At 45.2% G+C, this 24,381-nt stretch overlaps 1 protein-coding gene across 6 annotated transcripts; it reads right to left on the minus strand.

The window, feature by feature from the left end:
• Positions 1 to 2,513: 2,513 nt before the first annotated feature.
• ADGRG5 (adhesion G protein-coupled receptor G5) lies at positions 2,514 to 22,963 on the minus strand. 6 transcript variants are annotated; one of them, XM_079989202.1, is made up of 15 exons: positions 22,487 to 22,963; positions 22,208 to 22,298; positions 18,612 to 18,735; positions 16,973 to 17,088; positions 16,029 to 16,161; positions 15,045 to 15,192; positions 12,840 to 12,974; positions 11,402 to 11,518; positions 9,958 to 10,000; positions 9,213 to 9,322; positions 8,840 to 8,961; positions 7,357 to 7,625; positions 5,263 to 5,362; positions 3,022 to 3,296; positions 2,514 to 2,917 (listed from the first exon to the last, which is right to left on the minus strand). In XM_079989202.1, exons 4-15 carry the CDS (start codon positions 17,031 to 17,033, stop codon positions 2,826 to 2,828), a joined length of 1,605 nt encoding a protein of 534 aa, XP_079845328.1. In that variant the 5' UTR covers positions 17,034 to 17,088; positions 18,612 to 18,735; positions 22,208 to 22,298; positions 22,487 to 22,963; the 3' UTR covers positions 2,514 to 2,825. The 6 variants fall into 6 exon arrangements, with proteins under 6 accessions (XP_079845328.1, XP_079845331.1, XP_079845329.1 ...); XM_079989205.1 differs by lacking the exon at positions 22,208 to 22,298; XM_079989203.1 differs by lacking the exon at positions 18,612 to 18,735.
• Between the last annotated feature and the right edge of the window lie 1,418 nt (positions 22,964 to 24,381).

Genomic DNA, 24,381 nt, shown 5'->3' on the forward strand with positions numbered 1-24,381 from the left:
TAACTGATCTTTAAGTTGCTTTGTATTTTATGGCTTTGTTAGCTGCTTTGAGACATCTTCTTGTGGGAAATGATGAATAAATGTGAAGGATGATAATGATAACAACACAGAGAGAGCAAACTTCTGGGACTTCCTTTTCAGAGGAAGAGTCATTATACTGCCACGCTGATTGGGGGAGCTGATGGGAGCACAGCTGGGCTGGCTGGGGGCTGGGGGGGGAGTTTAAGTCCAAAACATTTGGCGGGCACCAAGCTGGAGAAAGCTGCCGTAGTGAATGCCTGGCACAATGAAATCACACTCAGCTTCTCTCTGCCCACTGCAAATAACAGCCTGGAAAGTGGAGTAAGAAAGTGCTCAGTGGGTCTGAGTTCCAGGGAGTGGAATGGATGTGTAGTCCAAGCATGGCAGCCACATTTTGCCCTGCCAGAGACTTCTCTTCTTCTTTCTGATGGGAGCCCCAGCTGCTAACTCCACAATTCCAAGAATCCACTATGTGTAGTTGGCAGGTGGTGGTTTCCTCTCAGTCAAAAGTGAGTTGCCCAACCCACCCTCCCTGTGGGGGACAGAGAGAGTGGTGGATCACTGAATAACCAGGTCTTTCCCCCTCTTTCTACCTGACCACTCCCATCCTCTGAACATACTGTACAGCCTCTTTTTATTCTTCCTTCCTTCCTTCCTTTCTCTCTTTCTCTCTCTCTCTCTCTCTCTCTCTCTCTCTCTCTCTCTTTCTTTCTTTCTTTCTTTCTTTCTCTCTTTCTCTCTTTCTCCATTCTATCCATCTTGCAAACTGAATTTTTTTTCCTTTTACATTTTGCTATGTGTTAAGCTTTGGTAATATTGTGGAAATCAGAACACAAAATAATCATTTGAAACATATGCCAGCGGCATCACTTTATTTTTCTAAAATGCATATCAGGAGAGTCACCTTGAACATCTGTGCCATTGGTGCTCTGAACATTGTACAAAGTGCAAAACATTTATACAATAGTTGGCACACAATGAGCATGAGAGTTACTTCCTCAAATATACTGGAAGATTACAAAAATTGTAAGAAGATTTCAAGAAGTTACTAAAATAGGTTTGTCCTTTTAAATCAGCTTACATAGCAATTGTTTTGCTTTACTGGAAGTTTGAAGTGAGAACATTTTTGCTGATATCACTAATAGAGCAGACAAAGAACGAAAGGAAGTCAAGTCAGATATAAAAGTAAGCAGAGATAAGAAAACTGTCCAAAGTAGGCACAGGAGTTGAAGTCTACACATTATCTGCAGTGCAGCCTTCAGCTGGATGGTTTACTTTTTGGCAATCATGGCAAATCTTTCCTATAGGAACATGGGAATCTGCCTTATACAGAGTCAGACCAGGCTCTCCAGGCTGCAAATGAGGATGTCCTTCATTCAGATCTCACCTTTGCTGTGAACTCCCAAGGTGGCCTCAGGCTTGCCACCCTCTCCAGTCCTATAGAAGGATGCTGCCTGCCTGCAAATCCTATGTACAGGTAGGACAAAGAGAGAGAAGCATGCTACAAGTTGGAGGGTGGAAGTCTGATGTGGTGAGTACAATATGGGATTCAGCAAACAAACACATTGTTTTTTCTGTGTTGACCATTTTCCAGTAGCACCCTATACCAGGTTGCAGAGTATCGGCCTTCGGAATCTCGTCCTTCTGCCATTTGACATTTCCTGCTAGCTCACTGGAGCATGTATTCAACAATGTCATTGGGTAAGAAATTTACAGGAAGGAGCTCTGAGGATAGGAAATGCTTCAGTGACTGATGCATCTTGCCTGAGCAATGGCACAAACTCTGCTGGAAAAGATGACATTTGTGCATAGGTTCATTGCAGTTCAGAGCAGGGTGAAGAGGAGAAAGGTCATGAAGCAGAGATGGGGTGCCTCCAGATGGGTGTCTTATGACAGCTGTATGCAATGACCATCCTTTTACTCTCACAGTGTGGATGGGGATGGATTTGTACCTGGCCCTCCGCTGCTCCATCCACTAAACCGGAGATGTGTCATTTCTGCCCCATGGGCTCAAGCCACCTGGAGGAATGCCTGTTTGCTTGCCTGGTCTTGAGACTCCACCTGTTTGCCATGCTAAAGACTGTGCCCACCCCATCCTTCAAAAACTTGGGGCAGGGGCCATGTCACTTGTTGGATCAACACCTTAAGCATGTGCATAGCCATATTTCTAATCCTTTTGCATACCTACTGTACCTTTCAACTGTTGCCTTGATTTTGTACCACCCTGATTTAAGTTTCTTTGGTTGAAACCAAGCTTTGAGTCTGAATTCTTCAGCTGACAGTGAGGGCCAAGACAAGATTCCCCTGCAGCTATGTAGGATTTAGATCAGGGATTGAGAAACTGTGACCCTCCAGGTATTTATCGATTGATTGATTATGTATTTATCTCACCTTTCCTGCAAGAAGTTCAAGGTCGTGCACTTACTTCTCCTCCCCATTTTCTTCTCACAACAACCCTGTGAGGTAGGCTAAGCCCACGGTCACCCACTGAGTGGAGATTTGAACCCCGGTTCTCCCAGGTCCTTGTCCAGCACACTGACCACTACACCACTCTGGCTCTCTGTTTCTGGGCTACAAGTTCCATCATCCTTGACATTGGCCATGCTGGCTGAGGCTCATGGGAGTTGGAGTCCAACAACATCTAGAGGGCGACAGATTCCCAATCCCTGATTTAGGCCACATGCATATACTTGCCTTCCTTCCTCCTCCTATGAAGATTCCCTTTTGGAAGGCAACACCCACTAAATTTCCAGAATTTGGGCATCCTTTTGTCCCAAGGCTTCGCCAGTCATGCAATGCTGCAGTCACTGAGATGAACGAGATAAACGAGAGCCCGTTGAGATGTTGTCCTGCGAATGGGACCTCAAGGTGCAGTACCAGAGGCAGATGAAAAGCCCTGTGAGCAAAGAGAGCAACTTCAGTAGGCTTGGAGGGGCTGCAAATTGGGAAGCGTTAAAGGAGAGAAGCATTGGCTCCCAGCAACATGCTGAGCTCACAAACCTTGAAGTGAGTTGAGGACAGTGAACAGGAAGATCTGTGGGACCGAGAGCACCCCGAAGGAGAAGAAAACTGATGCCCAGGTGGCACCCAGGAGGCATGTCAGCCCAAGAACTGTCACCATGTCCTTACAGGAATGCTCTTTCCGCTGCCGAGGACTGGCTCGGAGCTGCCTGAGCCTCCAAACCACCAAGGTCAAGACAGCCATATTGAAGACTATGGTGCCACTGCAGTAAATCAGGTTGAAGTAATGCACTGTGGGAGAAGTGATCCAGCACCTGCAGGAGGAGAGAACTCAGTGAGACACTTCCAGATTCTCTTTCTTCTTTTCATATGGGTGGGGGGGGAGAATACAAGAGGATATTAGCCCCAACGCTTCCCACAGCCCTCACAGGAGGAGGCCACAGTGCAGAAGGTCCTGTGTTCAAACCCCAGTATCTCCAGGTAGGGCTGAGAAGAAGCAGATTTAGGGGGGTGCAGCCGTTTCAGTCACAACTGGGCACAGAGCCTCAGGGGCACCATAAGGGATGCCGCAACAATGTTGTAGAATGGAAGATGGGGGGAGGCTCCATATTTTCAGTAGTTAGCTGGCTATCATGGCTCTCCTAGTTCGAATTAGGATCTTTATTCAGCGCACACAAGGAACAAACACACACATGCTTAAGGACAGGTATCCTCTTCTCTCTCTTGCTCACTCTCTCTACACACACACACACACACACACACACAAACAAACAAAACAAAACAAAACACTATTGCTTAACTTACTATTAGTATGGGTTCTCTGGCAAAATTGCCAGGCCCACATTGAAAATGGTTAGGGATTTTTCCACTCTTTAGATCAAGGTATGTGCATGTTGCTGTGCAATCTGCTGCCTGCTTAAATTGCAATTTTGCCATCACAAGCAGCACTTATGTATTCTGTTACTTTCATTCATTCTTTCTTTATTCCTTTGTTTGTAAGACCTTCTTGTGGGCATAGAGTCAACGGCAGACACATATTCATAAAAGGATGGACGTCATAACTCCAGCAAAAGACCCCAAACCTCTTGGGGGGGGTGATTACACAGAAGTGCTTGGGCACCCAAGTGGGTTCAGACACATATTGCAACAACAGCACAACTGTGGTAGGTGCTGAGAGAGGCTCTAAAGTGCAGATGAGCTCCAGCCCTCCTCCTGAACCAGGAGTTTTGGAGGGGGGGCAGAGCAGCAGGGGAGGGACACCACAGAGGCACTGGAAGTGAAACTAAGCGAAGTGCCCATAACTGCATTTCCCCACTAGATATGTGGCTGGGACTGATAGCAGCCTAAACATCTGGAAACCCCCAAGTAGGATAAGACTGCTAAAAGTGAATTCCATCACTTTTGCTTCTCCCTTCCCTCTCCTCATCGCTTCCTCTCAGATTGTAAGCTTTGTGAGGCAGAAGCCTGATGTTACTAAATAAAGCATGGGTAGGCAAACTAAGGCCCAGGGGCTGAATCTGGCCCAATCACCTTCTAAATCCAGCCCGTGGACGGTCAGGGAATCAGCGTGTTTTTACATGAGTGGAATGTGCCCTTTTATTTAAAATGCACCTCTGCGTTATTTGTGGGGCCTGCCTGGTGTTTTTACATGAGAAGAATAAAAGGTAAAGGTAAAGGTACCCCTGCCCGTACAGACTCTGGGGTTGTGCGCCCATCTCACTTAAGAGGCCAGGGGCCAGCGCTGTCCGGAGACACTTCTGGGTCATGTGGCCAGCGTGACATCGCTGCTCTGGCCAGAGCCAGAGCCGCACACGGAAACGCCGTTTACCTTCCCGCTGGTAAGCGGTCCCTATTTATCTACTTGCACCCGGAGGTGCTTTCGAACTGCTAGGTTGGCAGGCGCTGGGACCGAGCAGCGGGAGCGCACCCCGCCGCAGGGATTCGAACCGCCGACCTTTCGATCGGCAAGCCCTAGGCACTGAGGCTTTAACCCACAGCGCCACCTGCGTCCCAATGAGAAGAATATGTGCTTTTATTTAAAATGCATCTCTGGGTTATTTGTGGGGCATAGGAATTCGTTCATATATTCTTTTCAAAATATAGTCTGCCCCCCCCCACAAGGTCTGAGGGACAGTGGACCAGCCCCCTGCAGAAAAAGTTTGCTGACCCCTGAAATAAAGCGTCCCACTCACTGATGGCACTACATAAATCAACAATACCCACATGATGAAATAATTTGCTACCAAGACCATTGGTCCGCCCCCCCCCCCCGAAACTCACATGGTACTGTTGCGGTGAGCAGAGCTGGTTTTGATACCATAACGGCCATAAATTTGGCTGTTGCTCAGGAAGATGATCACCACTGCTAAGCCAGGGAACCCTGTTGGATCCAAGAATGCGCAGTGGTAAAGGCACAAAGAAGATTCACGAGCATTGCGGTCCTAAGCACAACCACACATACAAGATAAAAGGTACACTCATTGCATGTTCTACAGAGCTCAAACCTATCCAGATCGCCTGACACACAGCCTACGTCCAGAATAAATAATGTCATTTCAATGTCTGAAGCCACAAAAGATGCTCAAGGCCAATGTAAGTTAAATCAGCCTAAAGTTGCACCAGATCCAAACTGTGCTCAGCAGCAGGGCTAACGCTGGGTGGAGGAAACAAGCCTTGAAAATAGTGTTTGGGTTACACCACCCTTTCTGCTGGTTTAACTTACATGGGGTTGCCAGGTCATGTGGCCAAGATGAATGGGCTTAGGATCCAGCCTAAGTCTCCCACCCCCCTGGTCAGGCCCCTGCTACACCCACAGAATGCTTATGCCGGCTCAGTCAATCAAATATTTATTATGGTCATAGACCTGCATAAGTAGGGTGGGATACAGTCATTTAGAATCTGTCAAATGTCAAATCTGTAAAACAGAGATCCAGCGCTGAGGGCCTTCTGGCAGTTCCCTCACTGCGAGAACTGAGATTACAGGGAACCAGACAGAGGGCCTTCTCGGTAGTGGTGCCCGCGCTGTGGAACGCCCTCCCTTCAGATGTGAAGGAAAGAAGCAGCTATCTTCTCTTTAAAAGACATTTGAAGGCAGCCCTGTTTAGGGACATTTTTAATATTTAATGCTGTATTTTTTTAACACTCAATTGGAAGCCGCCCAGAGTGGCTGGGGAGGCTCAGTCGGATGGGCGGGGTATAAATAATAAATTATTATTATTATTATTATGGAAAGCTAAAAAGTATTAAAACAGAAGGTATATATAAAAGACGATAAGAATCTAAAAGAAACTAAAAGAATCTAAAAGAAGGGTTAGGAGCATTAAACAGATGTGGAAGAACATGAAAGGTTAGTATATAAAAGACTACAGCTATCAATTTAGAGAGCACTTTGATGTGAGTGTTCACTAAATCTAGTCTATGGCTCAGGTCATCATCTGACGAATTTTGAACACTGCTGTGGAGAATCTGGCAACATTGTACGTTGTAGCAGGGTTGGAAATTGTTCCGGCTTAAGATCTGCTAGGCTCAGCTTAGCCAGCTGGGTGCCAGCTAAGTCAGGATGGAGGAGTTATATGCCAGAGTATCTCTGGATAAACCAAGAATGACGGAGTTAACTCAGCCAACCTGATCCACACTTTCCAGACTAATACACAGTTATCCCTCAGTTTTCACACTTCTCTGAATTTTATTAGGCAGTTCTTGGCTCAAACAATACACCAAAATTCATACTTGAGGTTAAAATGTGGTTGTTGTTTTCTCTCTTTTTAAGTGTGTTTTAGGATAAAAGGCATTCAAAAAGTGTATTCTAAGGTAAAATGCTGAATCTTCCTTGTAGGTGTGGCATAGATTTCCATCCTCAAGCTGCCAGCTTAAACAAGAAAGGGGCTGCCTAGTGCAGGCCTAGACACTTCAGTCGAATGCAAAGCAGAAGGTCATGCCCACATTTTACCTTCAGGGAAGCACAGGGAAGAAATTCATAGGTTCTCATTTTTCTGTAAACCTACCTAATTCACACTTCCTGAAGCAATGCACAAGCTGAAACACAGCAAGACTTTGAAATTTGCACTTCTTTGAATTTTGTGATCCAGTTCTCCAACCAAAGTAGGCAAATACAAGTGTGTATATCAGGCTTCCTCAACCTCAGCCCTCCAGATGTTTTTGTCCTACAACTCCCATGATCCCTAGCTAGCAGGACCAGTGGTTAGGGATGATGTGAATTATAGTCTCAAAACATCTGGAGGGTTGAGGAAGCCTGGTGTATATTATGGGGGAAGTCTGCACACATTGCTGTTTTAATGTTTCGTTTGCTATTGTAAGCATACCAGAGATGGTTATTAAAAAGATATAACGGGGGGAAATCATATTGATCCTCACCCCAGCCAACTGAACACAGTTTAAGGAGGTAGCGCATGATGTATGAGTTGTAGACTCGGATCACGAGCAGGTAGAGGTGGAAGCCTTCGATGGCCATCCAGGTCAGGCAGCAGAGCAGAGAGTAATGGAGGAAAGCGGCTGCGGCTGTGCACAACCATGAAGAGCTAGCTGATGCTGGGAAACTGCTGCCCAGAAAGGAAACATTGAGAAGGAAGAGGGCTCCCAGAAGGTTCATGTGGATCTTTGTTGTGGAATCATGCTGGATTTTCCTGCAAAAGGTATTAAAATGGAGAGTTTTGCTGACTCAGTAAAAGACAGGGCAGACACTGTGCTGGTATACTCTTTCTAGTACTTAATGGGATCTCAAGGCTGTGGAAGTGGCTTTAGGCATGAGATCTTTGCATCCTTTACAGCAGAACGTGATGTGTATCTCCTGAGGAGCAAATCCCATTGAGTTCAATGAGACCGACTCTCGGGTACGTGTGCATATGATTGGGTTGCAGTCTTAAAATTGTAAGGATTTCAGTTTTTTAAAAAAGGTCAAGTTACTAGATCTCATGGGGTGAGTTAAATACAGAAGGGGGAATCTGCAGACCAGGTCTTGATCAAGGTGTCCTTCCTTTGGGAGGAAGGGTGGGATATAAATGTAATAAACAAAAACTTTAAAAAGAGAGTGTTTGCATGTATATGAGGGGAACCACCTACACAAATCTAGAGTGGAGTCCCTAAGACAGTTGGATGGCGCCTTGTATGTCTCCTTCCAGCAACTCCTGCAACCAAGCTGGTGCCAAATGTATTGCTCTTCTTTCCTTTGGACTGCATCAACTGTCATCTGGGCAGCCCAGGCCCTCCATACACATTGCCTGGGCTTGTGCCCCAGGGAGAACACTTCAGTGCTGCTAACTCAGCAGTTTGACTTCACTTCCAGAGGCGCACTCCACTGACTCTGGAGACAGACCGATGCCAACAACAAATTGTGTGTACTGTACAATGTTATGCAAATGCTTTCAACGGAGCAACATCTACCCCTAGTGGCCAGCAGAGGCTGGGAGAATATTTTCAAAGAGAAATCACGTTTCCATAAATTTGCTTACAGAATCGTTTAATGAAGAGATGCTGAAGTTTTCAAAACAGCTTGGAAATCCCACACTACCAAAACCGGCATGGAAGAACCCCAAACAACTATCATTTTATTCTTCATAGTCTGGGGCTGGAAGCAGGCAAAAGTTTTTCAGAGACTTGAAGGAGCGACCATTACTCATGGTCCGCACAGTCATCCCCTCTTGCATCAGGTCAGGCAGGTGCTGCAGGTATTTGCAATGTTTCAAAAACCTGCACTACATATTTGACAGAAGCGTTTATACCACAGGAACCAAAATGCACTCCGAAACCACTATCAGATCTTATTTTTTAAAAAATATTGCCTGCCTTTAATGCAGGAAGCAAGTTTCTTAGGTATTGACTGAAGGAGCACTGTACTTACCGGGATAAAATGTAGAAAAAGATAGTGAGCAGGCATGCAAAAGCAGAGATACTGCAGCCTATGTTGGTGATGTAGGTCAGAGGAGCCAGCAGAGATTCATCCAGAGTGGTTGGGGAGATTTGCTAAATGAGCAGAGAAGGAAGAGGATGCAAAGATGAAAACAGAAGGAATTCAGATGAAATGGATATGTATTCTCCCCAACAGGCTAGTTTTCTAGGTGCAAGACACATTTTTTCATGGAGGAAAGTTCAGTCCTAGGAGCCTGTCTCTGCTCCCCCACCAACCCCACATCAGCTGCCTGAAGTGTTGCAGCCCAGAGAGAGGATGTGGACCCTGAGAGAGGACCTGGGCCACAAGGGAGCCCCACACTTACCACAAGGACAGCAAAGTAGGTGAGGTGGTTGCACTGGCACAGAACCATGCCCTCCCAGCTGATGTTAGTTGTGCAGCCTTCCTGGCTCCAGTTCCCCATGCTGCCCTCTTCTGCCAAAGGGGAGATACCCAACCACACTCAGAAAGCAGCAGGAACAAGGGCCAAACTAGACAAGGGGCCACTGACACAACAAGCAATTGCATGCATACTTTTTTTTTAAAGCAGGCAGCGAAGGAGGGGCACATGTGTGTAGGATCCATAGAAGGACCCTAGCAGAAAGGAGAGGAGGGCTTTGTCCCCTACTGTGGTCCTAATTCAGAGGTCAGGCACCCCATGCCTGCTATTTGCATTGGGGAAAGAGGGTGTTTCCATTGGCACAAATGAGAGGTTTCCTTCCAAAACAATTGGGGGGGGGTTAAATCCAAATCAGGGTCAGTGCAAGGGGCAAAGGATTAAAGTGCCCCACCTTCATCTCCCCATGTTGTTTTTTTAAAAAAACATTCACACATTGGCTAATTGTGTGAACGAAGTCTCCTCTAATTTGGTCCTAATTAAGGCTGATGCCTCTAGTCCTGTGAACTGTTACATTCAGGATTCTCACAGCAACAGTATCACAGCTTATTTTTTAAAAAATACTTGCATTTGTTCCTTTCCCTTGCTTATATGCTGCTTTTGTTAGTTTGTAAACCACTGGCGTGGAAATAGGAAGGGAAGAGGATGAATAAGAGGCAAATTCTGGCCTTACCTGTTCCTTCCAGCCAAAAAACACAGGCCACACTGGCATTGGCCTAGAATGAAACAGAGACAAGTTGATGAAAACGCTTTCCTACCTCTAGGGCAGAATTCCTTCAGTGCAACAGAAGAGTGCTTGTCAGGCAGATGGTGATGCCCAGCAACACAATCCCTGCCCTTCTCAGTCAGACAGTGCTAATGATGATGATGATGATGATGATGCTTGCCCCCACCACATCTAAAATATAGGGATGCACAACCATGGCCTGTGCTTTGCACAGCAACTGACTTAAGTTTCCTCCTGTGTCCCTCGTGTCCTGCATTGGAATGTAAAAAGGGAGAAACCAGAAGCATGTGCCTCCCTCTGCAGTAGGGCTTCCTCTGCAAAACTGCCCCTCCTCAAAAAATATAAGGACTAGAGGATTTACAGAAATACAACACTAATGGTGAAGCGCAACTGGAGATCATGGCTTGATCATCCAGGTAAATGAACACTGGAACATAAGGAGCCTGCTGGATCAGGCCAGTAGCCCATCTAGTCCAGCACCCTGTTCTTATAGTGATGAACCAGGTGCCTAGAAGAAGTCCACAAGCAGGACCTGAGAACAAGAGCAGTTTCCAGCCTCTGGAATCCAGAGTCAGCTGCCTCTGACTGTGGGCGCAGAATATAGCTACATCTCCCTGAATTAGCCTGTCTTGTATGGTGGAACAAGGTAGCTTTGGGGGTCAGGCATGTTATGCTGTGCACAGGGCTTTGCAGCCCCCCCCCCCCCCAGTTGTTGGTGCCTTCAAATCCCCCTTTTAGGCCAGCCACATCTTTAGCTGCCCCACATTTGATGTCAGGTACAGGGTAAGTGGGCATGGCAGGGTCAAAACAGCCTCACAGGCCAAGTGGGGAAGCCTGGCTGAAGGTTCCCCTCTGCTTTGCTGCAGTGTTGGAGCTGCAGCCTCACTGCCCTCCCAACTGCTTTTTGCAGAAAAGCTTTGCTTTATTCTCTCAGGAACTTGTAAGAGGAAGGCAGGGGCAGCTAATAGAGTGTCTCCCATGCACTGTTGGCCTAAAATTCTCATCATACCTGCCGATTGGCTATTGGGACTGATGGGAGGCGGAGTCTGACAAATGTGATTCCTGCATTGCCGGGAGTTGTTGTTGTTGTTGTTAATTTATTTATAACCCACCTTTTCCCCTGACAGGGATTCAAGGCAGCTCACAGATAAATAAGAATAGCAAAAAAAAAAAAATAAAAAAAATACCCCACCCTTTTTATCATTAAAAACAAATAAACATTAATAGAATTAAAAACACCATATGTGTTTTATTAAAAACATACACATACAATAAACACAGCATAGTGCCAGCTGGACTGTGATTCCAAAACCTGGAGGGCACCACGCTGACTAGTCTGGCACAGAACAAACGCTTATTGGGTGACCACTGTGGCTGCAGCACAACTCACCAGTGTGCGGTTGTGCCAAAACCTGATCTCCACTGGTTGACTGAGTTGAGTAACACTGATATTCCCAAAGGTGGCCCCTAAGATGTCATCATTCAGCAAGGAGTGGTTCTTTCTGTCCTACAAGATAAAAAGCAAAAAAGACTTGGCATGGGATCACTGGGGAGGGAGTCTTTAAGCAACCCTCCTCACAATTCCCCCCCTGTTCAGCCAGTAGAGCTGATCAGCAGCAGCAGCAGAGCAGTCCACTCCATTGGGAACAACTGCTTTAAGTTACTCCAGGCACCTCAAGGTGGTTGCTGCCAACAGACCTGGATTTTCCCACCCCTGTCCTTTACAGATGGAAAAGATGAAAAGGGAGGGAAGCCGCTGGGAATCTGTGTCAGGGAGACAACAAAGGAAGTGTGAGGAAATCAATGCAGTGGGGAACAGGGGGGCTCATTTGTGATGGCTGCCATGGTATTCAAGTAAACCTAGGCTTTGTACTTACGCTCATGAGGCCACCCATTCTGCCCTCTTCCAGGTCCAAAAGGACCCACATATTGGTGGTTGAGTGTCAATTGGAGGTGCATAAAACAGTCACTGTCTGTAAACCTTTAAAGCACATTCTTTTCCCTCAGAGAATTCTGGGCACTGCAGCTTGTTAGAAGGGTTAACTACAGTGCCCAGAATTCTCTGAGGGAAGAGAATGTGCTTTGAATATGCTGTGAAGGTACAATGAATATGCCACCTTAGTCACAGCAAGGCATGGCGACAGTAGTTGCACCCAAGTTTCTGTGGGAAGGGGGCTTTTGAGAAGAGATGTAAAGGATTAAAAAAGAGAGAGAGTTGACATTGTGTAAGAGCCAGCAAGGGAGAAAGGATGGAGTCAACAGGGAAGCCCTCCCCAACACACTCGGGACCACAGCTGTGTTGACGGGTGCTGATAGGATTTGTAGGGCGCCAGAGAATACAGTGACAGAGCAGGTGATCTTCAGATGCCGAGGGTAGACAAGGAGAGGTCAGAGGCAAGGATATGTAAGATAAGAGAGTCATTAAAATGAGCCAGAAAGAGTCACATGAATTGGCTTACCTTTCCTCCACTCTTTGTAGGCACCGTCTGAGCTGAAAAGTTCCATGTTTCAGCAGAGCTTTATTGCCCCAGAGTTTCCCCCATGAAAATCCACTTTTTAAAGCTCAATCAGCTCTCACGAGCTTTAAAGAGTGGGTTTTTGAGGGAAAAGCTGGGGGCGAAACAAAAAACAAGAAAACCCTGCTCAGACACAGAGTTTTTAAGCACGAACCTGTGCCTGGAAAGAGCAGGGCAAACGATAAGTGTGGATGTCCGCAGTGTAGCACAAATTAGGCTGGCTTTCCCATGACTCTACGTGGCCACTGTCTTGGCCCAGTCTCCACCTCCATCACCCCATTAACCAAACCTCAAGTTCCAGGGAGTGCCTACCTGGAAGAAGCAAGAGGTTTTCAGGTAAATACAGGTGAGCCGCATCTCCTTTGCAGCTGTGCCCTGGGCTCTCTTCGCTAGCTCAGCGGGGAAATGCATGGCATGTCGGGTTTGGTTCTTCGCCGAGGTACTGCGCTGCTCAGAGCAAAACAGACATGTACACATTGGAAGGCGTTGTTTTTCATTCAAAAGCATTTATATGCCACCCTCCATTTAAAAAATAATAATAATGGCAAAACAGTTTGCAATAAATAGTAAGAACAATGAAAACAGAAATTTGTAACTACAGGAACTGGGGCTTGTTAGAACTAGCACGGAAGACCAAGGAATGCCTGGGCAAATAAGGGCTCAATAACTGGTAGAAACCCATCACAACTGATAGAATCATAAAACTGCAGAGTTGGAAGGTGCCCTGAGGGTCATCTAGGGTCATCTAACCCCCTGCAATACAGGAATCACAGCTAAAGAATTCCTGACATGTGGCCATCCAACCTCTGTTTAAAAACTTCCAATGAAGGAGAGTCCACTACCTCCCAAGGTATATCTATGGATAAAATAAAATTTAAAAAGCAGCCAACTGTTTTTCTTGTTGCATGTTGCTGTGAGGATCATGTAATGAGGCCCCTTTCCATTAATTAATTGCAAACTGAGGCTATTTGTCCACATTCTTGAACCTGATCTGCAGGACACAAATACCCAGGACTGCATTCTGGGGGCCAGGTTAATGAAAAAGTGACAGAGCAGTCATACAGGAGGGTCATCAACCAATGAGCAAGGAACGTACGTGAAGGGAAGCTGTGAAATAATAGGAACACATCACCGGGTTCTCATTTCACTTCCAAAAGGAGCATTTGAAGAAAAGCCCAGAGCAAATCACTTGCTCAGATATTCTTAAAAGCAATCTGTTTGGAGGCTGTCAAAGCCAGACAATGTTCTCCGCGGTTGGGAATGGCATCCAACTGAAAGCAAACAGGGCCACCTTTGACCTTTCACTGAAGTTCTTCTCTGCATGGTTTTGTGAACATATTCGCATTCCTGGCATACCAAGAGCCATGCAGAAAGGAAGCCAGCCAGGACAATGGAAAATAATGTAGGAGAATATTAATAGAGCAGAATCATAGAAATGTAGAGTTGGAAGGAAGGAAGGAAGGAAGGAAGGAAGGAAGGAAGGAAGGAAGGAAGGAAGGAGCGGTGGTGTAGCAAGGGGGGCACAGGAGTGGTTGCTCCAGGCACAAAATTGTTAAGGGGGTCAAAATGTCAACCCCCGGGAGCTGCCTCAATACAGCTGTGCGCTTCCATCACTAGGCTCTGTTGAAAACGACTTCTCCATGCAAACCAGGAAGTGACCTTTCCAGACAATGGAATGTCTCTTCTTTTCTTATCTATGTGGCTGTGATCTCTTAGGTCATGCGGACACCGTTAGGCAGTTGAATGCACATGAGTACTCTGTCCAATTCCCTCCAAGGAAGGAGAGTCCATCACCTTCCAATGCATTTTTTAAAAAATTGCATTTACATCCCACATTTTTCTCCCACACACTGTCCCCACCTCTGCACAGCCTTGGGGGCTGGCAACCCATGCTACACCACTGGGAGTGAGTAGAGGAGGAGGCCACTGCTGTCCATGAGCATGCTGCCAGAGTCGAGGAGCAGAAAGTGAGCAGCAGTGTTGAGCACCCAGCAGTGGTAGCAAGGAGCAGGAGGTGGGGGACTGTGCAGGGGCTTTTGCCTCTAGCAGCAAAATGTCCTGGGCTAGTCCTGACACCACCTCTTTCCTTAAAATCAGTCATTTGAACACAAATATAGGTGGTTCCAGCAATGGGAGCCCATCCACACCTGCCCAGAGACATTGTAGACATATACCAAGATCGCAATCGCCACTTCCTTCTTCCTTCTCCGCCTGGGGGATGTGCAGGGAGGGAAAGACAGGGACAACCTAACCAAGGGGAGGATTTTCAAGCATGTATCACATAACCACACCTAGCACTGTGGGAAGAAGGATTGCACACTGAGGGTGAGCATGCTTGAGTCTGGATTGAGGAAAAACTGTGTCTTTGCGCTACAGGTGGGTTAGTGGGTTCATAGTCCCGGTCAAAACTTGGTGCATTTTCAAAGCATGTCTACCACTCTGTGTGTCTCTGCTGGGTATTCATTCTAGGTAGCAAGAATCAGCAGCAGGGTGTGAAGATAGTGGGGAAATACTAACCATTAAGCTGTCGCTGCTGATATTCAGTCCTCTGAAATCGCTAAGATTTATCCTGAATATTAATGTTTGAATATTGTCATGCACAACAGTGAGATTCTCTGTCAGCAGACTGGTTTGCAGCAGGGTCTTCTCCAAATTTTCTTTGGCTCTGAAAGTGGAAAATTGTTGAGAGAAAGCGTGTAAATGCTTAAGGGTTGCACTTGGAAACACAGAGCTGCCAAAGGCCTCAATGGATTCTGGCACAGATTGGGAGGATTATTTACATACTTATCTCATTACATTCCTCTCACACCTTTCCTCAAAAGAGTTTAAGGTGCTGGTCATGTTTTCCCTCCTCCTCAGAGTTGTTTAACCCCCAACCCCATTTCTTCTCAGGGCACTTTGGAAATTGTAGCTGTCTGAGAGGAATAGAGATGGCCTAATATGGGACGCAGGTGGCGCTGTGGGTTAAACCACAGAGCCTAGGACTTGCTGATCAGAAGGTCGGTGGTTCGAATCCCCGCAACGGGGTGAGCTCCCATTCGTCGGTCCCTGCTCCTGCCAACCTAGCAGTTCGAAAGCACGTCAAAGTGCAAGTAGATAAGTAGGTACCGCTCCAGCAGGAAGGTAAACGGCGTTTCCGTGCACTGCTCTGGTTTTTCAGAAGCAGCTTAGTCATGCTGGCCACATGACTCGGAAGCTGTACACCGGCTCCCTCGGCCAATAAAGCGAGATGAGTGCCGCAACCCCCGAGTCGGCCACGACTGGACCTAATGGTCAGGGGTCCCTTTACCTTTAACATTCTCAGCATTCTTAACAAACTACAATACCCAGGATTCTCTGGGGGGAGTCATGACTGTGGTACAATACTGCTTTTAATGTATCATGCAGATGGGGCCTGAACTGTGCCTGGGTAGAGTTAGGACCTTCCCACTGCGGAATCTAATGTTCAGGTACAGCATTTGCTGAGGGAAAGAAACATCTGTATCTGAGATCAGAACTTACCTCCTCAGCTCCTTCCTTTCAGAGACACATCCTTCTTTCTGGTGCCTCTCAAATATTCTCATGGCTTTCTCCACATCACTCTTCGCGCCAAGATCCAAGGGTAGCCTGGTTGTTTTCCCACTGGGTGCTGCCCCTTAGCAACAGTGAGGGAAAGACAGGCCATCAGTTTAGAGGAAACAGCACGTACTCCCACCATGAACATCACCTCCACATCACCTCCAGAAACAACACAAATGAGTCCTACACCATGCACAGGGAGAAGGGACACATAAATGTGGACCTTGGAAAATTTAGGATTCCATAAGGACATAAGAAGAACCTGCTGGATCAGGCCAGTGGCCCACTTAGTCCAGCATCCTGTTCTCACAGTGGCCAACCAGATGCCTGTGGAAAACCTGTACGCAGGATTTGAGCACAAGAGCCCTCTCTCCTCCTGTGGTTTCCAGAAACTGCTATTCAGAGGCAGAGCATAGCCATCATGGCTAGTAGCCATTGATAGGCTTCTCCATTAATTTGTCTCATCCTCTTTTAAAGCTAGCCAAATTTGTGGCCATCCCTGCATCCTCTTTAACTATGCACTATGCGAAGGAGTTCCTTTTCTGTGTCCTGACTCTTTCAACAATCAGCTTCATTGGATGTCCACAGGTGGAAGCGTGGTGAGAGAGGGAGGGAAAACTTCCCACTCTCCCCTTTCTCTATGCATCATCTTATACACTCCTATCATGTTGCCTCTCACTCCCCTTTTCTCTGAACTTAAAAGTCCCCAAAGCTATAACCTTTCCTCATGGGAGAACCACGAGGAAAATACAGAAGTATGTTAATTTGATGGCTATGCCATATGGAAAAAATGAAGTGTGGCACCCCTGGGTCTCCCTGGCGCACAACTCCCTCTTAAGAAATCAGGATCGCCCACCTCCTCGCCCCTAATAAGACATCTTTCCTACCTGGTATCTGGTCCATAAAAGCTGCACATGCAAAGAGAAAAAGGCAAAATCCTGTGCCCATCTCTGTATTGCCGGAAATGTAGCGCAGGTCCCCAAACGCCACAAATGTCTGGGAGCTGTTTACAATGTGAAGAAGAAACTGAAATGAGGTAGAGTAAAGTTACGGGCACATTTGTGTATTTGGAAGCTGCAAGACAAAAAGAAGAAGAAACCCTCTTTCCAGACTCATCTGGACTGCATTTAAAACAGGATAAAATGTGACAAATAACATTTTGTTGATGCACCCAGCAAAAAGCCGCTTTGACTCCTGCTGCTGGAGCTACCTGCTATGTCTGAATTTGCTCTCAGCCATGAACCAGTAGCGTTCTTTGCTCCCACAACTGATCCAAGGAACCTCATGGGGGAGCAGAAATACCACCCTTCAAATATATGGCGAAAAAATTAAAAACTGGGTCTGCAAATGCATGTTTGGGCTACCAGTGGGCCCCGCATCAGAAAAGTTTAAAGGCTGCTGCTGGAGTTAAAAAGCGACCTTCAACAAATACACTTGCCATGGCGAGGATGGTGCCGTCACCTAGTAAGAGGGGAAAGTGGCTAACCTTCCTCCTGACTCTGAAGCCACAGAGGAGAGCAGGATCATTCAAGCAGCTGCTTGGCAAATCCCTTCCCCGCCTCCAGCTCTGAAGCTGGAAGGAAGGATGGGGGCTGTTTGGCAGCTGCATGGCAAATATGGAAAGCCCTAGCCACACATGGCTAAACTGGCAACCTTCCTCTCTACTGGTCTTGCCTCTTCAGAGTGCTGGACACTTCCTGCCTGAGAGCATCCTGTGCACCTTAAGGGGATGGTGCCCAACATAGGCCACTCCTAGCCTCTCAGGTCTTCCCCTCAGGAAAAGCTGGGTGACTTGGCAACCTGGATGTTGGTGACTTTATTTTTTGGCTTGGCCAAGAAGGCCAGCTGGAAACTGTAGATCCTGGGTGAAAAGAAGAAGAGTCACTGTCCGTCAAATTAAACCATTCAGAGGAAACCCAAATTGCAAGGGACCTGAAAAAAGGCATTTGAAGCCGGTTTGGGCAGGATAAAGAAAACGAAAGAAGAAAGCTTATAAATGTGTGAAAACCAAATTGGGGCCTTCGGATAGAGCAGCCTATAAGCCTAATACTTAAACAATCAAGCACATATTGCACCTGGGCATGCAGTTATGCTAAGAGGGTGGGAGGTAAGCAATCTACACAATGGAATTTTTGTGCCCCTGTGTGGGCAGTGGTGTGCCTATGTTCTAGCATCAATGTGCCCACAAACATGACATGAGGAAGGCAACAGTAGAGTGGTGCAGGGACTTGGGCTCAAAAGGGACATTGTGGCATTTGATAAGTTCCAGAACTTGCTTTTATCCACAGTAGATCAAATTGTGACACACATTCTCAGCTCAGAACTGCAAATCTAAGCAAATAAGAGATGCAATCTATTTTTTAAAAAAACACACTTTTTTTTTGTTAACTGATACAGATTTTGTCATATGCTTAACCTCAACTGTGACGCTGTACGAAAGCGAGCTTTCCTCATTAATTACTGCATTTCACAGAAAAAAGACTTGAAATGCATTTGTTAAAAAAAAAGAAAAGAATTATGACTCACTTTTTCCTTTATATCTTTTTGTGTGTGTGCCTTATTTCGCCTTAATGTGCCTTCAATTTTCTGTGGCTGCATTTATTATGGCTAGGGGCCTCAAAAGCCAGAAGTGGTCCAGACCTCCAAAAACCTGAGATGCAAAGAAAGTAGAATTTGTGGAGGCCTATGTGGAAAGGTTGGAGGAGTTGGTTATGCTTAACCTGGTGAAGAGGCAATTAAGAGGCAAAATGAGAACCATCTTCACACATCTGAAGGGTTCTTGCCAACATGATGAAGCAAATTTGTTGCTCCAAAGAATAATAAGACCAGAACCAACTAGAAAAGAGGAGATTGAGAGGTGATATGATTGCCATCTTCAACTATCTGAAGGGATGTCACATGGAAGATGGAGCAAACTTCTTTTCTTCTGCTCCAGAGGGGAGGGTCTGAACCATGGATTCAAATGACAAGAAAGGAGATTCTGACTAAACATCAGGAAGAGTTTTCTGATAGTAAGAGCCATTCAACAGAGGAATGGATTACCTCAGAAGGTGGTAGGCTCTCTTTCTTTCTTTCTTTCTTTTTAAATAATTTTTTAAGATTTTAAAGATTACAGAAAAAAAGAGATAAAAGTAATAACAATTAAAGAAAAAGAAAAAACAGTACATATATATATATAAAAACATCAAAAACCATAAAACAGAAAAAAAGATTAAAAAAACCAGTCAAACCTGTACATCACTTGCTTACATTCACTTGTTTCCTTGACCTCCTCACACCTCCCATTTTTGTATTCTAATTCAATTTGTTATTTCAGCAAATCCTTCCAACCTTATTTTTATCTTAATAATTTGTCTTAATATACTATAATTTTACATTCTCTCTTTCACCAACTCATTTTTACTTAATCCTTTATGTCATTTCTACTAAAACCACATAATTTTCTTTTCCCAACATCTTTCTAACAATCCTTAATTTTGCAATATTTTTGAAGATAAACTTTGAATTTTTTCCAATCTTCTTCCACCGACTCTTCTCCTTGGTCCCGGATTCTGCCAGTCATCTCAGCCAGTTCCATGTACTCCATCACCTACATCTGCCATTCTTCCCGGGTGGGTAGATCTTGTGTCTTCCAATACTTTGCGATGAGTATTCTTGCTGCTGTTGTGGCGTACATAAAAAAAGTTCTATCCTCCTTTCGCACCAATTGGCTGACCATGCCCAGGAGAAAGGCCTCTGGTTTCTTCTGGAAGGTATATTTAAATACCTTTTTCATTTCATTATAGATCATCTCCCAGAAGGTCTTAATCTTTGGGCACGTCCACCAAAGGTGAAAGAATGTACCTTCAACCTCTTTACATTTCCAACATTTATTATCGGGCAAATGATAGATTTTTGCAAGCTTGACTGGTGTCATGTACCACCTGTATATCATTTTCATAATATTTTCTCTTAAGGCATTACATGCCGTAAACTTCATACCTGTGGTCCATAACTGTTCCCAGTCAGCCATCATAATGTTATGTCCAACATCTTGTGCCCATTTAATCATAACAGATATAACCATTTCATCCTGAGTGTTCCATTTCAACAGCAAGTTATACATACTTGACAAATTCTTAGTTTTGGGATCTAACAATTCTGCTTCCAATTTTGATTTTTCCACCTGAAAACCAAATTTCTTGTCCAAATTGTAAGCCTCCATTATTTGATAATAATGAAGCCAATCTCGTACTTTGTTTTTTAGTTTATCAAAACTCTGCAGTTTTAATCTGTCTCCTTCTTGCTCCAAAATTTCCCAATATTTCGGCCAATTTGCCTCCATATTAAGTTTTTTTCAGAGCCTTAGCCTCCATTGGTGACAACCACCTTGGCGTTTTACTTTCAAACAAGTCTTTATATCTTATCCAAACATTAAACAGTGCTTTCCTGACAATATGGTTTTTAAACGCTTTGTGTGCTTTGACCTTATCATACCAAAATATGCATGCCACCCAAACACATTATTGAAACCTTCTAAATCCAAAATATCTGTGTTTTCAAGAAGCAGCCATTCTTTCAGCCAGCAAAAAGCGGCTGATTCATAATAAAGCTTCAAGTCTGGCAGGGCAAATCCACCTCTTTCTTTAGCATCAGTTAAAATCTTAAATTTTATTCGAGGTTTCTTGCCCTGCCAGACAAATCTAGAGATATCTCTCTGCCATTTCTTGAAACAGTCCATCTTATCCAAAATTTGCAATGTTTGAAACAAATATAACATCCTTGGCAATACATTCATCTTTATCGCAGCAATTCGGCCTAGTAATGATAACATCAAATTTGACCATATTTCTAGATCTTTTTTCACTTCCATCCAACATTTTTCATAATTATCTTTAAATAAATTCACATTCTTAGCAGTCATATTAACCCCCAGGTATTTCACTTTCTTAACCAATGTTAATCCTGTCTCCTTCTGAAACCTCTCTTTCTCAATCACTGTTAGATTTTTCTCTAACACCTTAGTTTTCAGCTTGTTCAACTTAAAACCCGCAACCTGACCAAATTCTTGAATTAGTTGCAATACTCTTTTAGTGCTGGATTCTGGCTCCTGTAATGTCAAAACTAAATCATCGGCAAAAGCTTTCAATTTATACTGTTCGGCTCCGAGTTGTATACCTTTAACCAATTGGTCCTTTCTAATTGGTGGTAGGCTCTCTTTCATTGGAGGTTTCATTCGAGATTGGATGGCCATCTGTCAGGGATGCTTAAGATGGATTGCTGCATCACAGGGGTTAGACTAGATGACCCTGAGGATCCATCCCAACTCTACAATTCTATGATTCTATGGAACAAACTACAAGAAAGAGTATTTGGGCTAAACATTAAGAAGATGTTCAAGAGTGGGAAATACTGCCTCCAGATGTTAGGGATTTTTAAAGGAGAAGCTGGATAGCCACCTATAACATTTGGAATCCCTTTCAACTCTGTGAATCAAAGATGCATGCACACACACTCAACCTCAGGGGGTTAACTCCAGACCGGGAACAAGGCTGAAACCTGAAATATTCTGGTATATGCCAGGACACTCAAACACAACTTTTAAAAGAGAACCTGAACATATTCCCCGAAAGCAAAAATAGGAAAATGGATTTACTAGGGACCAGTATTAGTACATTAGGGGTTTCCAACTATTTTGGACCAGGGGGCACTTCTTAAATTTTGAGAGAGTTTGGGGTGGCACACCAGTCACAAAATGACTGCCATGGGAGGATGACATAATGCAAAATCAGAGAGAATACAGTCATGGTGAAGTTTTTCCCATGATTGTATTTTCACACGATAATTCTGCCTAGAAAATAAGGCAGAAGCAGGAAAAGTGCATTAAAGGGGATGGCGAAACAGCAGAACCAAACATCAAATTTATCAATCACAGCTCTGACTTCACTTGTTTGCTACAAACAGAGGGGAGAGTAGGCTGGCCTGTTCATTTCACAGAAATGACTTAAAAGGGTACCTGCACATTTTGTTTCATAACTTTCTTTCTAAGGGGGCCGAGGACTTGCTTTAAAAAGAAAGAAAGTGCAGTGCCTAGGGTGTAGAAAGACACCCAGAGAATATGATGGCCATGGTAAAGCACTTACGTCTAACCGAGTCCTCAAGGAGAGTTTGGTCCCACCACGATGATTTTAATTTGTTTCTTTTCTGTGGCGTTCTTCTCCCATGTCAGCCTCACTGTAAGGTGCATTAGCATGTCATTAAAAAAAACAAAAAAACATTTCCTGGCCTATACAGATGGCTTCCTGAAGCAGGAAAAGGAAATTCTACATCAAACACTTGATCAAAATACACATCACTATGCAAAAAGACTCAAATCTATCAGAGCTGAAAATGGGTGTGGAGGGCAAACGTTGACAACTCACCCGCACTCTGTGGAGTGTGCTGCTGCTTTCAGATGTTCAGACCACTGGAAAATGCACGTGGCTTGTTTCCTCTGCTAGCTTGTAAGCAAGTGAAGGCGGAGGCCTCGGATGCGATTTAGCAGCAGCAAATTTTGGACAAGCCACTCCCCTTGGGCTATAACTTCACCAGCTCCAGGACCTTGCAGAGAGATGTGAGCTGAGGTCCATTCCCAGAATGCAAACCACAGACAAGCAAAGTCTGCGAAAGGGGGAAGGAAGAGGATGGAGATGACCGAGATATCCGTGAAAGGACTGCAGAGCTAAGGAGAAGTTCAGTTGAGGAAGTTGAGGAAATGCAGCAAACAGGCAGAGCAAAGAACGCATCTGAAAGCAGCACCTGCACAGGGAGATCTTTGTCAAACAGAAAATAAAGGCTTTTTCTCTCTCCCTGATCTGTAATGGCTTTATAACCTCTCAAGAGGAATGTAATGGGATGTTTCTGATATTAGGGAACAGATTAACTGGTTTTAATATTGCATGTGTACATTGTTGCTTAACTAGAGATGAGGGTGGGGAGGATCTGCCAAACTCAGATTTACCTGATTCAGTCTGGGCAGTGGCGTAGCGTGGGTTATCAGCACCCGGGGCAAGGCAAGTAATTTGCGCCCCCTAACCCGTGGATTTGCGCCCCCTAACCCGTGGATTTCCCTAACCCCCAGATGTTGCGCCCGGTGCGGCCGGCCCCCCCCTGCACCCCCCACGCTACGCCACTGAGTCTGGGCACAACATGACTCTGAATTGGATCCAGAGCCCACCTCTTAGAAGTGCCCGCAGCCTAAAGCAGCTAGGAATTACACTTGGAATTACAATGGAGCAAGTCCCCTTGGGAATGACAGGAGCTGAGTATGTTCTGTCACTCTCAGCAAGAATTGTTTGAGGAGGAAACATGGGAAAAGGTAAAAAGCAATGATGGTAGCTCCAGGGGGCTGGCTAAGCTATTTTTGCAGCTTTTGAAAAAGCAACTGTGCATTAGAGTGTGCAATGAGTGCAATGACACACTATGGATTACAGTTTCTGATTCTTTCTTTTCTTTCTTTTTGTTAACTTTGCATTTTTCTTTTTAAACAATCAATAAAATATGCAATATATATTTTAAAAGGTAATTCTAAATAAACCATATATCATAAAGACACCGCAGGTTTCACTGTCCCTAAGTTTTCGTAAATGATAAATCGGAGAACCTGCCTGGGAATGGAGATGACACAGAAGGGAGGGGGCTGAGGAAAGAGAAAATGGCCTATTGTGGCTCTTTTTTGGTTCTTTTGAAAACCACTATCATCTGAGAAACCCAAGTCACACGTTGTGAAATATTGCCTGCATCCAGGGAAGCAAAGGATGCCTCCTCCATTGTGCAAAGAGTTACTGCACGTCCAATAAACACGGCTTGGAGGCAGAGGCATAAAGGAACATCTGCCAGCAGCTGGAGAGCTCCTCCCAACTTGGCCCACAGACATATCTTCACTTCTCTGAGCCTTCCCTTGAAAAGAATAGCAGGAATATCACACAAGGCAACCAGGAGGTATTGTTCACTTCTGAATTTTGAGTTGTTACACTGACCTCAGCTCCCGCTGCCCTGCCAGGCCATGGGAGAGAGCAGAGCTTGGAGGCAGAACAAGATGGTCCCAGATTTAGACACTGGAAGCATCTCCCATAAGGAGGAGGAGTTGGCAGGCAGGTGATGGAAAAGACCTGACCCTGGAGGGTTGCTGCTGCTGATCACAGAAGGCAATATTGGACTACATAAAGAATACTAGTCACCCTCTTCTGCATCCCCTGATCAGCCAAGCCTGCCATACCTTGCCACCACAAAACACCATTCCTGTGGAAGAAGAAAAGGTGAGGAAAGGAGGCATTCC

The sequence above is a fragment of the Podarcis cretensis genome, assembly GCF_951804945.1.
Source record: "Podarcis cretensis genome assembly, chromosome: 8".
Classification (NCBI taxonomy): domain Eukaryota; kingdom Metazoa; phylum Chordata; class Lepidosauria; order Squamata; family Lacertidae; genus Podarcis; species Podarcis cretensis.

Coding starts and splice junctions, on each gene's coding strand:
- ADGRG5 (XM_079989206.1), bottom strand. CDS start 17,033: ATGGGCACAGGATTTTGCCTTTTTCTCTTTGCATGTGCAGCTTTTATG. Junction 16,162..16,972: donor TTTTATGGACCAGATACCAG/GTAGGAAAGATG, acceptor ACTGTTGCTAAG/GGGCAGCACCCAGTGGGAAA. Junction 15,193..16,028: donor GAAAGGAAGGAGCTGAGGAG/GTAAGTTCTGAT, acceptor TTCCACTTTCAG/AGCCAAAGAAAATTTGGAGA.